General features: G+C 39.1%; 1 protein-coding gene across 1 annotated transcript in view; it reads left to right on the forward strand.

The window, feature by feature from the left end:
- LOC124547188 (DNA replication licensing factor Mcm2) overlaps window positions 1-17,342 on the forward strand; it is a 49,547-nt gene that overhangs the window by 23,905 nt on the left and 8,300 nt on the right. The window contains exons 8-11 of the mRNA XM_047125091.1: window positions 10,153-10,588; window positions 11,757-12,007; window positions 13,389-13,553; window positions 16,709-17,023. Coding sequence (XP_046981047.1) covers window positions 10,153-10,588; window positions 11,757-12,007; window positions 13,389-13,553; window positions 16,709-17,023 — 1,167 coding nt within the window. The remainder of the gene's footprint in view (window positions 1-10,152; window positions 10,589-11,756; window positions 12,008-13,388; window positions 13,554-16,708; window positions 17,024-17,342) is intronic.

Raw genomic sequence — 17,342 nt, forward strand, 5'->3', positions numbered from 1 at the left:
AATCTAGGAATATGGAATATGCCTGTTCCCCTTCATCCATTGTTCGCAGTATATCGTGTGAGAATAGGCAAGCTGTGTTCCGCATGGGCAATGCTTTCGAAAACCTTCCTTATTTATGGACATATGCCTCTCAGTCTCAAGAAAGTTTATTATATTCAAACTGAGAATATGTTCAAGAATTCTGCAACAAACCAAAGTTAGGAATATTGGTCTGTAGTTTTGCGGGTCCATTCTTTCACCCTTCTTATACACTAGTGTCACCTTTTTTCCAGTTGCTTGGGACTTTGTGCTGGGCAAGAGATTCATGATAAATGCAGGTTAGATAAGGAACCAGTGCTGTAGAGTATTCTTCATGAAACCGAATTGAGATTACATCCAGACCTTGTGATTTATTTGCTTTCTCTCTTCACCATGGATGTTTATTTGTACGTCATCTGTGTGGGAGTCTGTCTGATGGTCAAGTGACAGTATGTTAGTATAATTCACATAGTCATTGCACTTTAGTTATGACCTTGTGACTCGTCAAGTGGATTGCTTAGTCTGTCAGGAGAGATACCAAATGTACACTAAAGCAATGAGCCCTTCAGTTTAGCAGCTGAACTATGAGATCAACCAGCCATGAATATTGTATTAGTTTTTAATTTCATTTTGATTTTCTTCATTTTATGAGGGTTGTCCAGAAAGTAATGCACAGCATTTGTTTTTTCTCAGCCGGAAACAATGCTACATATGCGAAACATTATTTATTTGTTATTTGATGTCACCTGAGAGACCGCACCAAGTTTCTGTCACTTCCGACACACAGCATAGCATAGCTGCAGGACAAGCTATTCCTTCCATGTCTCCTTGAGTTCCAGTACATGCTTAACTTGTTCTCCTTCTTGATTGATCATCTTCAGATTATCCGTTGTGCCTCTCTTCTTACTCTTAACCATTCTGTAGCGCATCTTTTTACTCGCCTCCCTGTCTTCTTCTATGATTTTTAGTCCATTCTTCCATCCATTTCCTCTTCTCATTTTATGGTGAATTTTGGTATTATGTTTTACCATTTTTGGTGTTGTTTTCCCATTGTGTATTTTTCATATTTGTTCTTCATTTCTGTCTACTTAATTGTTTTCCGGATTGCGTTTAAAATGAAAATGTACCTCTCAGATACATTATATTTGTTAGAAATTAAACATCAAATTTATTTCAATATTTCACTGGAAAAGAAATTTTTCCAACCTATATTTAAGTTTGTTTTTTTGTCTTATTTCATTGTAACTCAGTACTTTGTTGAGAACGAAAATGTACCTCTCAATTACATTGTATTGATTAGATTTAGGAGAACGAAGATGTACCTCTCAATTATATTGTATTTATTAGATTTTAGGCATCAAATTTATGTACATTATTGTACAGAAAGAACATTTATGTGAAACCAATTGATTTCCCCAAAGAATAATTAGCATTTAAGTGTACACCAGAGACAGTTTTTCATATGAAATCATTACCATTAGTTCTGTGTTCTCTTCTGAGATATTGGAGCACCAATCTGTTACTACTTCATTCTATTGAGTATATCTTTGAACATGGAATCCCCATTGCCTTCAGTGCAATTGCAGCAAATAGTGGGTTGTCAGGTTAAGTTGCCTGCTGGCATTTGACAGTGTTCACAGTTCGTGCTGAAAGCTACTGTTCAGTTAAATTCCGAAGAGATTTGTTTCCCTTCAGAATATTTGTATTGCTGAGAGCTGCCATGCCAGGTATACATGAGACACTTTTACATGTCAGCAGTATCAAGGTTTGTGGTTGCTGTCCTATGTTGAAACACAATTCTTGGCCTCAGAACAGAGACTTGAGTGGATCTGTAACCATGATCATTGTCAGCTTTGTTTGGAGATGCAATGTCTGGTGTGTTTACATGTTTCTCTCATCTCTGCCTGAAGAATATGCCTCTACACCTTATTCACAAGCTTTCTGGTTTCCTCACCATAAGTTCCATCTGCCACAATATGGCTGTTAAATTTTGGTGTAAGTACATACTGATATCATCAAATCATTTGTATGCTCCTTAATGAATGTGGCCTGCACAAGAATTGAATTTACATCATCACTAGACAGTGAATTAACATAATCAGTTCCTGCATTGGATAATTCCCACATATTACCACTGCAGAATAATTCCACCAGGTCTTCAAAATATTCTGCCACATGTGGTTTGCAGAAAGCCAAGAGTTCTAGTGTGTCAACACTGGAAGAGGAAATGGCTTTGGATCCGTCTTCTTTAAAAATTGTGGATGTAAATGGATTCCTGGGATTCAGGAAAACACACTTTAAGTTAGTAATAGCTAAGTTAAATTTAAAAAGTTCCATAGAAAAAAAATATATGGTGTCTCTAAAGTCACTATCCATTTCAATGAAGGAAGGCAGTGACTGAAAAATCTGTTTTATTGTGAAGTTCTGCGCTTCTACATGACTGCCATCTAGGTCAAAACACATACTCCCATCTTTCAGTAGTGAAACAAAATGTAGATCTCAACATTTCAATTGTTAATTGGCCTGTTGCTTCCTTGATATGATTCTGCAGATTAAGCAGATCATTCACTTGCTATTGTACACATTGGACTGCATGTACCCCCACACAAAAAAGTCAAAAGGAGTATGGTCTGGTGAATGGGAAGCCCCCAGTCGAGGTGATCCTCTGCCTCTCCACCTCCTGGAAGGGTTCTGTCCAGGTAATCGTGGATGATGTGTACAGACTGTTGAGGCGCACCTATGCTGTCATCCTGAATCTGCGGCTCAAGGAACAGTTCTAACATGTTGAGGTAGTTGCTACGTATTATTGATCTCTCAGCAAATAAAGCTTTTGTCACATTGACCTTTGGTGTATCACGTTCCCTCTCCGACACTTTATGTGGTTCCTCATATGCCCGTATTTGGCTGTTGTGTCTGTGATCTTTCCCACAAATGTGGAATGTGGCTTCATAGGAGAATAAAATATTGTCCATTAAATTCTCATTCTCTACAGATTCCAGGAGGTCATAACACATTGCCTGACAACAGGCAAAATCCTCATCCTCAAGATTGTGCGGAACCTGAATGTGATAAGGACATTTTTGGAGAGTGAAACATAGGATTTTCCACACTGTGTTGTGAGGGACATCAATTCCGCTGTACTATTTCTGATGATACGTGTGATTGTCCACGACTTCCCTCATCACACATACCTACTGGTATGCTTAAATTTGTTCACAAGCAGACGAATTTGTTCCCTTGATGGGGATGGTTTGTGGAAATCATGGGTAAATTCTGCCCATGTGTCTTCGTATGACAGTCCGCGTACCTGTGGACAAACAGTGGCAACCTGTTCGTCTTTGCAAAATATCTTGCGCAAAGGTACCAGTATCTGCAGAGAAAAGAAAAACAAATCCGTTTTCATGGAAATGGGTAGTGACTTTAGAGACACCCTTTATTTGTGACCAGATTGAGCTTGTGTGACCAATATTGAACATGGCTTAAGTAGTCTCCTATAATTGTTTTCAATGAATTGACACGTATATTCATAAACCTACTACTGCCACTTAAGATAACATTAACGTTATCTTATTGAATATTATAGTCTTGCAAAGCACAAGCACACTGTGAAGAGTAGGCTGCCTCAAGAACTTGCATGCTCGCTGCAAAAATTTTTTGTTTGTTCCATGGCTCAACAGTCTTCAGCATCACGGCCAAAACACAAAATGACTTCTTTTCAAGTGGTCTAAACTGCCGAAGCTTCAACGTCCTTGCCAGCTAGTTGCTGCATCACCTTATCCTTTCGTTGTTTTTGTGTTGAAGATATAACAGTTTCCCTTATTGTGTTGATGCACAGACTGTCACCAGTATCTTATACAAAAATAACCCCACTGTTAGCATTCGATTTAAGTACAACTTAATTTGAATCTGTGCTGACAAAATTATTGCTTTATTAAATATATGTGGCAAGCTGAAAACTACAGTTTGATTATCGTGCCATTTACTGTCAGCAACCTCTGCTTATTTTCGATGAATTCATTTATCTATTCCTGAAAATCTTTATTTTTCAGTTTGTGAAGTGAAATGTTCACTTTCAGAAGTGTTTCGACAGTCCTTCAAGCCAGATAATCGCAGTCATTTTTCTTTTTCTTGGCGACTTCAAAGCTGCCACTAATGGAAGCTTACTGCTTTATTTGCACATTGAACATCTTGGATCTATTTCCTTTGTGCTTCTCACTCTACACACGTTTCAATATAGTATCTTTTTTGTCCCATGATATCCTACGGTTGCAGTATTTACAGAATAATGTAGATGTATCGGGAGCATACAGACTATTAGCTTCAAACTCCTGTGCTCTTTTTTTCGGCATTTTTTATGGTTATGAAAACTACTTCTGTGAATGAGATAAAGTAAACCGCGAGAAATCACAAGAAAATGTGGACACTACCGTGCTATTTGGACAAAGATGTGAAACATAACAACCACTCTGCAAGGTCAAAGATCTGGGAGTGAGGCGAATTTTGGCTCGACAAGTGCAGTTGGAAATAATTCGCTTTTGACAAAGAAACACTTCGAACTATTTTGATGGTGATGTCCACACAATCCAGTTGCTATTAAATGACATTTACATTGGTTAACATAAACATTATAATCTGAGTTTGCAATGTGATAGAAACAGAGTTTTTCATGCTCCAGTTAATCTCAAAGAGAGATACTCTGTCTCTGGTCTTGCATGAGATGCTTTAAGTGAATTGTAGGACAGGAATTGTTTTCATGAGAAATGGTCATTTGCAAGGTTATATGCAAATATCAACCTTAAGATCCAATTTTAACGTTAAATAACTATTAGTTACCAATATTAAGAGACCAGTGCCCTAACACTTAATGACATTTCTAATATACAAATTGGAAAAATGCCAAATTCTGTGACAGTTTGTTAAAAATAGCCAGTTTCGTGATGTGTTAATAAAAACTGCCAATTTGCTGTTATTTTTCACATGATCATTAACACAAAATTTTCCTGTCCATACATATTGGAAAGCCTCATTTTTCTTTGCAACGTCTTCTCTTATTCTATAATTTCACCAGGGTGTATGTCTCCAGCTTTTCTTATCACTGGTTTTTTCTCACACTTTTTCTGCTGCTTCCACCATTGTTGTTTTGAACGTCCCCCATTCCTCCACTACTGACTATGTGAAGTTTTCCTTACATTTCTCTTCTTTCATATTCCACACTCTTATCCTTCTTTCCTCCCTGTCCCTTTTTTCTCTTTAATCCCTCCAATCATCACTACTAAAAGACTGTGATCACTATCTAGGGCTTTGGAAGGGATTACCTTATTTCCATACCATGTAATCTTAAGGCTTTAACCCAGGTGTTGCTGACACCTGGTACAGTCCTTTTACGAAAGTCTAACAATTTTCATCCTGAAACGTCCTTTCAGATTAAAATTATGCGCTGATCAGAGTCTCGAATCTGAGACTTTTGCCTTTCGCTGGCAACTGTTCTACTAACTGAGCTATTCAAGAATGGCATATGACCCACCCTCACAGCTTTGCTTCTACTAGTACTTCATCTCCAACTAGTCTCCTGCCTCATTTCTGAGCCTTTTTCCATGTTTGAAAGCATGTTTTTATCCACTACTGGTTTTATGAGGCTGCTGTAGCTGAATTTGGTATGAGATTTCTCTCTGACTTTTTGGTCTGTGGGATGTATTTTAGTTTCCCTCCTACCCTTCAATACCTGGGAGCTACTGACCAGCTTTCTCAAAATATCGCAGTGTTCTGAGGGCAGAGCGATTGTTTCATAATTTATTATTTCCTTTTCAGTAAGACCAGAAACCGTGCTAGGAGACACAGAGTGATGCTCACATAGTGGGAAATAATGCTGAATTCTGAAAATACCTTTGCACTTTTGGTGTAAAAACATTGCCATTATTGTGGAGTCTTTGTTTTGAGAACCACGAGAATCACAAAATAATCTTCTACTTTTTTCTGCACCTTCTTTCGTTAGATCTTGCTTTAAAGAATTTAAGTAGTCTGTCACAGGAGAGGCAATTTTACTTGTCCCCATTCTGAGTCAGTCTCAAGCCATGTGTAGTTACCTACTTTGTGTGATTTCTTTTATAAATATTTCAAGATCATACAATTATACAACCAGATCTGTGTGGAGTAAAATGCTTCTTCAACAGACAATTTGGATAAGGGTTGATTCTGCTGGCAGTCAAAACAAGCTGTCACAGTATTGTTTTTATTTTCATTTAAAATCATCATCATCATCATTTAAGACTAATTATGCCTTTCAGCATTCAGTCTGGAGCATAGCCCCCCTTATAAAATTCCTCCATGATCCCCTATTCAGTGCTAACATTGGTGCCTCTTCTGGTGTTACACCTATTACTTCAAAATCATTCTTAACCGAATCCAGGTACCTTCTCCTTGGTCTGCCCCTACTCCTCCTACCCTCTACTGCTGAACCCATGAGTCTCTTGGGTAACCTTGCTTCTCCCATGCGTGTAACATGACCCCACCATCTAAACCTGTTCGCCCTGACTGCTACGTCTATAGAGTTCATTCCCAGTTTTTCTTTGATTTCCTCATTGTGGACACCCTCCTGCCATTGTTCCCATCTACTAGTACCTGCAATCATCCTAGCTACTTTCATATCCGTAACCTCAACCTTGTTGATAAGGTAACCTGAATCCACCCAGCTTTTGCTCCCATACAACAAAGTTGGTCAAAAGATTGAACGGCGCACAGATAACTTAGTATTGGTACTGACTTCCTTCTTGCAGAAGAGAGTAGATCGTAGCCTAGCGCTCACTGCATTAGCTTTGCTACACCTCTCTTCCAGTTCTTTCACTATATTGCCATCTTGTGAGAATATGCATCCTAAGTACTTGAAACCGTCCACCTGTTCTAACTTTGTTCCTCCTATTTGGCACTCAATCTGTTTTTATTTCTTTCCCACTGCCATTACTTTTGTTTTGGAGATGCTAATCTTCATACCATAGTCCTTACATTTCTGATCTAGCTCTGAAATATTACTTTGCAAACTTTCAATCTAATCTGCCATCACAACTAAGTCATCCGCATATGCGAGACTGCTTATTTTGTGTTCACATATCTTAATCTCACCCAGCCAGTCCATTGTTTTCAACATATGATCCATAAATAATATGAACAACAGTGGAGGCAGGTTGCAGCCTTGTCTTACCCCTGAAACTACTCTGAACCATGAACTCAATTTACCATCAACTCTCCTAACTGCTCCATTATTTGCCATAAGCTAAAGATCTGGTCCTGACAACCTTTTAAGAGGCCTAAACCCACACTGATTTTCATCCAGTTGGTCCTCAACTAATACTCGCACTTTCCTTTCAACAATACCTGGGAAGATTTTACCCACAACGCTGATTAAAGAGATACCTCTGTAGTTGTTACAATCTTTTCTGTTTCCATGTTTAAAGATTGGTGTGATTACTGCTTTTGTCCAGTCTGATGGAACCTGTCCCGACTCCCAGGCCATTTCAATTATCCTGTGTAGCCATTTAAGACCTGACATTCCACTGTATTTGATGAGTTCCGACTTAATTTCATCCACCCCAGCTGCTTTATTGCACTGCAATCTATTGACCATTTTCTCCACTTCCTCAAATGTGATCCTGTTTCCATCATCATTCCTATCCCATTCTACCTCGAAATCTGAAACATTACTGATCGTATTTTCACCTACATTGAACTCTTGAAAATATTCCCTCCATCTGCCCAAGGCATCCACAGGATTCACCAGCAGTTTTCCTGACCTGTCTAAAATACTTGTCATTTCCTTCTTACCTCCCTTTCGAAGACTGCTAATTTCACTCCAGAATGGTTTGCAGCAGCTTGACCCATAGTCTCCAACCTGTTTCCAAAGTCTTCCCAAGATTTCTTCTTGGATGCTGCAATTATCTGTTTGGCTTTGTTTCTTTCTTCAACATAACTTTCTCTGTCTACCTGACTTCTATTATGTAGCCATTTTTGATACGCCTTCTTTTTCCTTTTACAGGCTGCCTTGACCGTGTCATTCCACCAAGCTGTTTGCTTCATCCTACTTTTACACACTACTGTTCCAAGATATTCTTTAGCCACTTCTAGTACTGTGTCCCTGTACCTTGTCCATTCCTTTTCCAATGACTGTAATTGACTACATTCAACTAACTGGTACCTTTCTGAGATCGCTGTTATGTACATGTGCCTGATTTCCTTATCCTGAAGTTTCTCCACTCTTATCCTCCTACATATGGACCTGACCTCCTGCATTTTCGGCCTCACAATCCCAATTTCACTGCAGATTAAATAATGATCAGTGTTATCAAAGAATCCCCTGAATACACGTGTGTCCCTCACAGCCTTCCTGAATTCCTGATCTGTTATTATATAGTCAATGACAGATCTGGTTCCCCTGCGTTCCCAAGTATACCGGTGAATGTTCTTATGTTTAAAAAAGGAGTTTGTGATTGCTAAGCCCATACTGGCACAGAAATCCAAGAGTTGTTTCCCGTTCCTGTTGGCCTCCATATCCCCCCCAAATTTACCCATAACCTTTTCATACCCTTCTGTTCGATTTCCAATCCTGGCGTTAAAATCACCCATGAGCAGAACACTGTCCTTGTCCTTTACTCTAACAACTAAATCACTGAGTGCCTCATAAAAACTATCCATCTTATCTTGATCTGTCCCTTCACAATGCGAATATACTGACACAATCCTAATTTTCTTGCTAGAGACTGTCAAATCTATCCACATCAATCGTTCGTTTACATACCTTATTGCAACTACGCTGGGTTCCATTTCTTTTCTGATGTAAAGCCCTACACCCCATTGTGCTATTCCTGCTTTGACTCCTGACAGGTAGACCTTGTATTCTCCCACTTCCTCTTCTTTCTCACCCCTTACCCGAGTGTCACTAACAGCTAAAACGTCCAGCCTCATCTTACTTGCAGCCTCTGCCAGCTCTACCTTCTTCCCAGAGTAGCCCCCATTGATATTAATAGCACCCCATCTCATTACCATTTGTTTGCCATGTATCTTAGGAGTCCCTGGTTTGTCAGTTAGAGGTGGGACTCCGTCACCTCCAAAGGTCCGAGGCATTTTGCTCTGATTGTTGCCAGCATCATATTTAAAGTACCAGTGAAGCAGGTTGCTAGCCTTACTTGCCCCGAGTCCCATTGGGTTTTACCCCTAACGGCTGAGGGACTAACCGGTGGATTTGGTAATCTTTGCCATATGAGCACAAAGGTGACCACGACTCAGAATATGTCCGAGATGCCCAGACTTATTCCAAAGTAACTGGTATCCCGACTGTCGGGACCACTTACCTGGCCACTCATACGTTGCCCGTGGTTCATGAACTAGGACGTGACTACAGGAACCCACACCATGAACCATATTTCATTTAAAATATTAAAAAAATCTTTTTGTCCAGCGTGTAATCTGTTCTTACATTATTTTTTAAGTCGAAGTCTTGAGCTGACTTTAACTCTACGACAAAGTGTGCCCAAGGTAAGAAACTATCAGTATGAGGATTTACAAAACTTGAGAAATGGTATTTCAGCGATACACACCCAGAGTTTTCATTTTAGAGTTCTGTGTTTTGTCTGACAGAGCTCTGTAGGAGCAATCGCTATTGGATGGTTAAGGCACTAAACTCTTATTCAGATTTGTGTGTTTCATTGTTTTCTTAAATTGTGTATGGCAGTGCCAGAATGGTTCCCTCTAAAAGGATGCAAATAGTTTACTGCCTCATCCTTGCCCGTACAGGCTCATGCTCAGTCTCTAATGGCCTCATCTTTGACAAGTTACCGTCACAGTGTTCTTTCCCTGTCTGCCAAACACAAGTAGGTGCGCAAGAAAATTATTTTCCATAACACCTATTATGCCGTGCAATGATAATTCTGGTTTCTTTCGACATGCCTGTGGAAGAGAAAATATGTGCTTTGAAGGGCTCAGTAGTATATGAGTGTTTTGAGAGCTGTTGCAGTTTTTTGCATGTGTAAAGCACTAAGTACGATTTCCTCTCTGTCTTTCTTCAGTTTCTTATTTGTACATCCATTTTCGATTGTCAGAAATGTAGTGTTCTATTTTTTCTAAAAAATTTTGTCTGATTTATTCCAGGTGAATATGGAGGAGACCGTTTATCGTAACTTTCAAAAGATTACGATTCAGGAGTCACCAGGGCGTATTCCCGCTGGTCGTATTCCACGATCAAAGGAATGTATACTATTGGGCGATCTTTGTGACAGGTGTAAGCCAGGTGATGAGATAGATCTCACAGGAGTATACACAAATAACTATGAGGGCTCCTTAAATACAGAACAGGGATTCCCTGTCTTCAACACTGTTATCTTAGCAAATTATATTGTTGTAAAAGACTGCAAGCATATTGTTGAGTCATTATCAGATGATGATGTACATGCCATCATGAAGTTGTCCAAGGATCCACAGATTGCTGACAGAATAATTTTTAGCATTGCACCATCCATCTATGGCCATGCTTTTATTAAAAGGGGTCTGGCACTTGCATTATTTGGAGGAGAACCAAAAAATCCTGGTAAGATGCAAATATTTATGTTGTGTGTGTGTGTGTGTGTGTGTGTGTGATATATATATATATATATATATATATATATATATATATATATATATATATATTCAGAGTGTAGAGACAGAGAGAGAGAGAGAGAGAGAGAGAGAGAGAGAGAGAGATATTCAGAGTGTAGAGACTTAGGTGAATATTAATATATTTCATGTAAGATACTATAGATAATTTGGTGGCTATTGTGAAATGGAAATAGCTTATACAAAAAATTTTTGTGGTGTTATTTATCCTTTTAAAAAAGTCACTTGAAGTGAACACAGTACTTGTTCTTTCTTGTGAGGATTTTTCATATGGAAATATGGAATGAAAATAAAACTGTGACAGGACACTCACCCCCCAACCAGTTGCTTGTGTGAGGTTTAGTTGTATATCTTCTCTAGTTTTTTACTTTAATTCTCTTGTAAGTGACATATCAAGCAGGTTGACCATGAAGTTCTTGGTAGAATGCTAAGCGATCACCAGTGTTTACTTCTTGCACACTAGAAGCTCCGTGTAGAGATAGTAGTTTTTTGTTTGTCCATTTTGACAGTATACAGTTCTTTTCCTTTCCTATTATCCTCCCTTGCTCTAGCTTGCAGGTTCGTAATGCTGTGTCGTCGTTCTTTTTTGCTCAAGTAGCTGATTTCTTCATTCATTTAGTGGCACTATCGGATCTGATCTGTCACCATTCACATGTCATTTCCAGGCAGATAATGCTGATGACAGATATATTCCATCCAGTTAAGAATTATGTGTTAAAAACACACTGAAAGAAGCCACAGTATTGTAAAATTGCTCGCTGAATCAACGGTAGATGTGGTTTCACCTCTCAAGTATGTTGTGGTATAATTGAGCAGTAGACTTACTCAGTTTCTTTCCAATGAATGTGCTGTTACCTCAGTGCTATTACATTGTATTAGATTGTGCCCAATCTCTGTAATTCTTGATTCTGCTGGGAACTGTCAAAAATACTGCCAATTCAATGGATTTTGAAGCAGATGACCTAGACCTCCTGTGTAATAGTGATTGTTACTGAAATTTAAAGATGCAGTTCTATTGCATATATGGGCAAGAGGTTTGTTTTTGCTAAATTTGCATGTATTGTAGCAGGTGTACGATCATTATTATCTTTATTTCTCAGGGCAAAAACACAAGGTGAGAGGTGATATCAACATGCTGATATGTGGAGATCCTGGTACAGCAAAGTCACAGTTTCTTAAGTATACAGAGAAGGTAGCTCCCCGAGCAATATTCACAACAGGCCAGGGGGCATCTGCTGTTGGTCTGACTGCGTATGTGAATCGAAACCCTATTACACGCCAGTGGACGCTGGAGGCTGGAGCACTTGTCTTGGCCGACAGAGGTGTCTGTCTCATTGATGAATTTGACAAGGTATTGTAATTGTAAATATTGTTCATTGCATTTATTTTGTGTATGTGTGTGCTATTCTTTGTTGTAGAGTAAGGTGAGAGGGAATCGAGGCTTTCATGATAAATAACATTGACAAAATCTTCTCTGGGTATCAGTCAAGAAACAACTTTTCCCTAAATTATTTAGAACTGTGCATACTTAGATGTGAAGGTTGTAGCTAGTATTGGAGTGACTAGCCAATGTGTCCCTGTTGCCGTCGTTCTGTAACATCCATATCTGCAAGTACCACCCTCAACCTCAAGTGCCCTTCAAAAACTCTTGTTCCAGCTGCATCCGATGCAGAACTTGATGAAAACTGTTGTTATGGGTGACTAGATCGTTAACAGTGTGTTTCCACTGTCTTCCCATTCTACTGCTGTAGACTTCTCCTTGTTGGTGTGGCAAATGCCTCCAAGGTCTTTCGCCCACTGCTGCAAGATAGAACATTGGATTTGGCCATAGTGGGTGATTACCTTCACACCTAGAGCTGCAAACAGCAAGTCATTTGTAGTACCAATGAGCCTGTGTATAGCTCTGGTTGGCTTTGATGGAGCCCAGGTTACGTTTAGGTGTGTGTTTCTTTGATGGAGCCCATGAAGTTCTTAATTTAGATGTGTGGTCCAGGAGCAGAGAGGTATTGAGAATGGGTAGTATTGCAAGTTGTAGTAAAACTAAGCACATGTTCTTTAATAATTTTATTATTCATATTTGTTTGAAGATGGATAGATATGCCCCCACGTCTTGTGATGAGATGACCCAACTCTGTGCACTGTTAGATGCAACTTCAAACGTGTCATGGAATGCTAGTGTGTGCTATCCAGAATCTTTATCGTAATGTTTCGAAATGATAGATATCAAATTTCTTCCACCTACATTGTGAACTTCATGTTGTTATACATTGTGTGAAATTGGTACTGCAATTTAGTAAATTTTCCTCACTGTGGGACGAAAGTGAGCCAAACTTTTCCAAAATGATGGCTTCATACATGACCAGTATACCTCACCAGTAGGTGAAGAGGAAAAACACATTGAAATTGGTCAACAACAGAAATCAGTCACTGGGCTAATAACCTGAAATGATTTTGTCAGTAAAATGGAAATTTATCTTGAAGTTTTGTGAAAAAAGTAATAAACAGGAGGTAAAAAAGCTAAACTAATGTTGTTCGTGAAAATTTCAAAACAATTTCAGCGTATCAATCATTTTCTGTTGTTTTATAGCAAAAGTTTGTGAAAATCTTTATGTATCTTTTTTTTTTCTTCTTCTTTTTTTTCCTTCTTCTTCTTCTTCTTCTTCTTCTTCTTCTTCGGTGAAATGATTCAACATAATTGAAAATAATTGTATAATTTGTTTTGTCATTGAAAGATGAATGACCAGGACCGAACATCCATTCATGAAGCCATGGAACAACAAACCATATCTATTTCCAAGGCTGGCATTGTCACCTCGCTACAAGCACGATGTTCTGTTATTGCTGCAGCCAATCCAATTGGTGGAAGATATGATGCGAGCATGACCTTCAGTGAAAATGTGAGTTAGGTAGAACTACTTCAGTAGTCAGTAGTAGTACACCATTGTATTAGTACCACGGCTGAAGAGTAACAAAGCTTTGAACTTCGTTGCTCTTTCAGTTCATATGTGCAAATAGTTTATGTCTTAATGTTAAAAGTAAGATATGGTGCAGTGTTTCCACTGTATTTGAAAGTGTTTTAGTGGTATATTATAGTTTTTAGATTTATTTGAAAGCACAGTGCTTTGCAAACCAATATAGTGTTTGACCAGTAGTGCCTGTTCATTTTAGGAAGCTACAGAATTGTCATGTGAGTGTAACGGGGAGTGACTTAGTGTTTGTTTGTTAATTGGTGGTGCCCTTTGATCAAGCAGATTCAGTAGCTGTGTCAAGTGGCGGTGCGTTCGTTTATAAATTATTGTATGACTATTGCTCAGCAACATCAAAAACTGTTTAAAGAATTATTGTGCGCCTCCTATTTCCAAATTAACAGCCTGTTTGTAAACACTAGACGTAGTCATCATTGGTATGATCTTAAAGTTGTGATGATTAAAGACAGGTAAACTTCCAGTTCTGAACTTAAAAAAGAAGCATCTGGCAATTCATTTTAACGATAAGTCCTACTACAGCATTTTCAGATGGCAATCCAATGAAACTGCAGCTACCAAAGCTTACTTATTAACCAGTAGGACTAGTTTATTTGACTTTTGTTATCAAGCCATGTTTTAAATAGTCTGTCTCTTAGTTTCTAAATGGGATTTTCCATAGGAAGTAAATGTCTTTAAATATACACGCATCAACAAAAGTTTTGCATCATCTCGATTCTGAGAGTTCCAGAACCTGTACAGAAAATTGGAATAGAGATCAACATATCATTTTCACCCTTTTTATTGCTCATGAAAACTACATATTGCATGTTGTACCACCATACAGTGAGATCTTCAGAGGTGTCCAGATTGCTGTGCACACTGGTACCTCTGATATGCAGTAGCACGTCCTCTTGCATTGATGCATGCCTGTATTCGTTGTGGCATACTATCCACAAGTTCATCAAGGCACTGTTGGTCCAGATTGTCCCACTCCTCAACAGCGATTCGGCGGAGATCCATCATAGTGGTTGGGGGAGGTCACTTCGTCCAGCAATAGCCCTTTTCAGTCTATCCCAGTCATGTTCGATAGGGTTCATGGCCAGAGAACGTGCTGGCCAATCTAGTTGAGCGATGTCGTTATCCTGAAGGAAGTTATTCACAAGATGTGCATGATGGGGGCACAAATTGTCATCCATGAAGACGAATGCCTTGCCAATATTCTGCCGATCTGGTTGCGCTACCAGTCGGAGGATGGCATTCATGTATTGTACAGCCATTATGGTGCTTCCACGACCACCAGCGGTGTATGTTGGCCCCACATAATGCCACCCCAAAACAGTAGAAAACCTCTGCCTTGCTGCACTCACTGGACAGTGTGTCTAAGGCATTCAGCCTGACCGAGTTACCTCCAAACAAGTCTCCGATGATTGTTTGGTTGAAGGCATACACGATACTCATCCATGAATAGAACGCGATGCCAATCCTGAGTGAGCCATCCATTCAGCATGATGTTGGGCCCATCTGTACAGTGCTGCATGGTGTCGTGGTTGCATAGATGGACCTCGCCATGGATGTTAGGAGTGAAGTTGCATGTCATGCAGCCTGTTGCACACAGTTTGACTTGTAACATGATGTCCTGTGGCTACACGGAAAGCATTATTCAGCATGTTGGCATTGCTGTCAGGGTTCCTCTGAGTCATAGTCTGTAGGCAGAGGTCATCCACTGCAGTAGTAGCCCTTGGGTCGCCTGAGCGAGGCATGTCATCGACAGTTCCTGTCTCTCTGTATCTCCCCCATGTCTGAACAACATCACTTTGGTTCGCTCACCTGGACACTTCCCTTGTTGAGAGTCCTCCTTGCACAAAGTAACAATGCAGACATGATTGAACCGTGGTATTGACCGCTTACGCATGGTTGAAATACAGACAGCACGAGCTGTGTACACCCTTCCTGGTGGAATGACTGGAACTGATTGGCTGTCGGACCCCCTCCGTCTAATAGGCACTGCTCATGCATGGTTGTTCACATCTTTGGGTGGATTTAGTGACATCTCTGAACAGTCAAAGGCACTGTGTGATAGAATATCCACAGTCAGTGTCTATCTTCAGGAGTTCGGGGAACTGGGGTGATGCAAAACTTTTTTTGATGTGTGTATATTTCCTGAAAGAATACTCAAGTGCGTGCATGACTTGAATATCTGTGTTTTTGATCCCATGGCATGCTCTTGGTCAGAGTCGGTGTTTCCCAGTGGTATTCTTCTTGTGTACCCCCAGTCGTTCTGCAATCGCAGGGCCATTGTTGAAGTGAGCTGAAGAGAAACTCGTGATGTCCATTAAGCTTGGAGGAATTCCCATCTGTGTGGAGACAAAGTACACAGCGCAACAGTAAAGTTCTATTTCAGTTCTGTTTACTGGATTGATTCTATCTTGCAGTTGGTCTAGGTTGAAATGGCAAGAATATACTATCAGGGTGGGGTACATTTATGATTATACAAGTATTAGGAAAATGCTGCATGCTGGTTTCTTCTTATAATCTGAGCTTGTTTTTTCATTATAGACATGCTCTTTTTTTCCCCCAGAATTTTTGATTACTTACTTTTCGAATCCTTTAGTATAATGTGTATAGAAAAGTGCCCTCCAGTTTCTTTGTTTAGCTAAGTAGTATATAATGTTTGGAATTAATACACGTAATATTTTCAGTTCATTTCAGATTTCTTTCTGTTAATCTCTTGACATCTGGCATCTGTTTTTATTTATTTAATTTTTCCAACCTGTTAGTCTGTATGAAATATTTAATTCATTTTAGTACTTATCATTGATAGTGATTTCCCAGTGTGTGTGTGTGTGTGTGTGTGTGTGTGTGTGTGTGTGTGTGTGTGTGTCGCCCAATGTTACATTTCTAAAGCTAATGGTTTTCTCACATCTACAGTACTTTTCAACTTAAGGGTTTCTTGTTGTTGATTAAAAGCAGTGATGCTGTGATTAAAATTTTTTAATGTAATTGTTATTTTTACATTCTTTTGCACTATGTTCATTGTTTAATGTATAAGGCGTGAATGACTTAAGATTTGTCGGATTGATTTTCAGGTTAATCTCTCGGAGCCAATTTTGTCAAGATTTGATATTTTGTGTGTTGTGAGAGATGAAGTTGATGTGATGCAAGATGAACAGCTCGCTCGATTTGTTGTGAAGTCTCATAGGAAGGTTCATGCAATGTACAGACCATGCAATTACGCAGACGAGCCACTCCCAGATCCAGGTCTGAAACAAGTCGATGTCATACCTCAGGATTTGCTTAAAAAATATCTACTTTATGCACGTCAAAATGTCCACCCAACACTCAAAAACATTGACCAGGATAAAATCGCAAATATGTACAGCAAATTACGTCAAGAGTCTCTTGTAAGTAACAAGAAACATTTGCCTTTCCCTTATTTTACATAACCATGAAACTGAGATATATGTTTTCTTAATTGATAAGACTATGTTAATTTATTGAAATCTACTGTCTTTTAAAAGAAATGTTCATTGTAAATTTCATGTTTTGTGTTTTCCTTTGCATTGTCAGAATTGACATATGAGAAGAACAAACAAGTCCAAAATGGTCTAAAGTTCTTTATTTTCTTTATATTGCTAAAATATACACTTGTCAAAAATGATTTACATATGTAAATCAAATTAACTTCATTCACGGTCTTTAATTTGGAATATCAAGCGGTCT

Source organism: Schistocerca americana, chromosome 1 (assembly GCF_021461395.2).
Source record: "Schistocerca americana isolate TAMUIC-IGC-003095 chromosome 1, iqSchAmer2.1, whole genome shotgun sequence".
NCBI classification, from domain to species: Eukaryota; Metazoa; Arthropoda; class Insecta; order Orthoptera; family Acrididae; genus Schistocerca; species Schistocerca americana.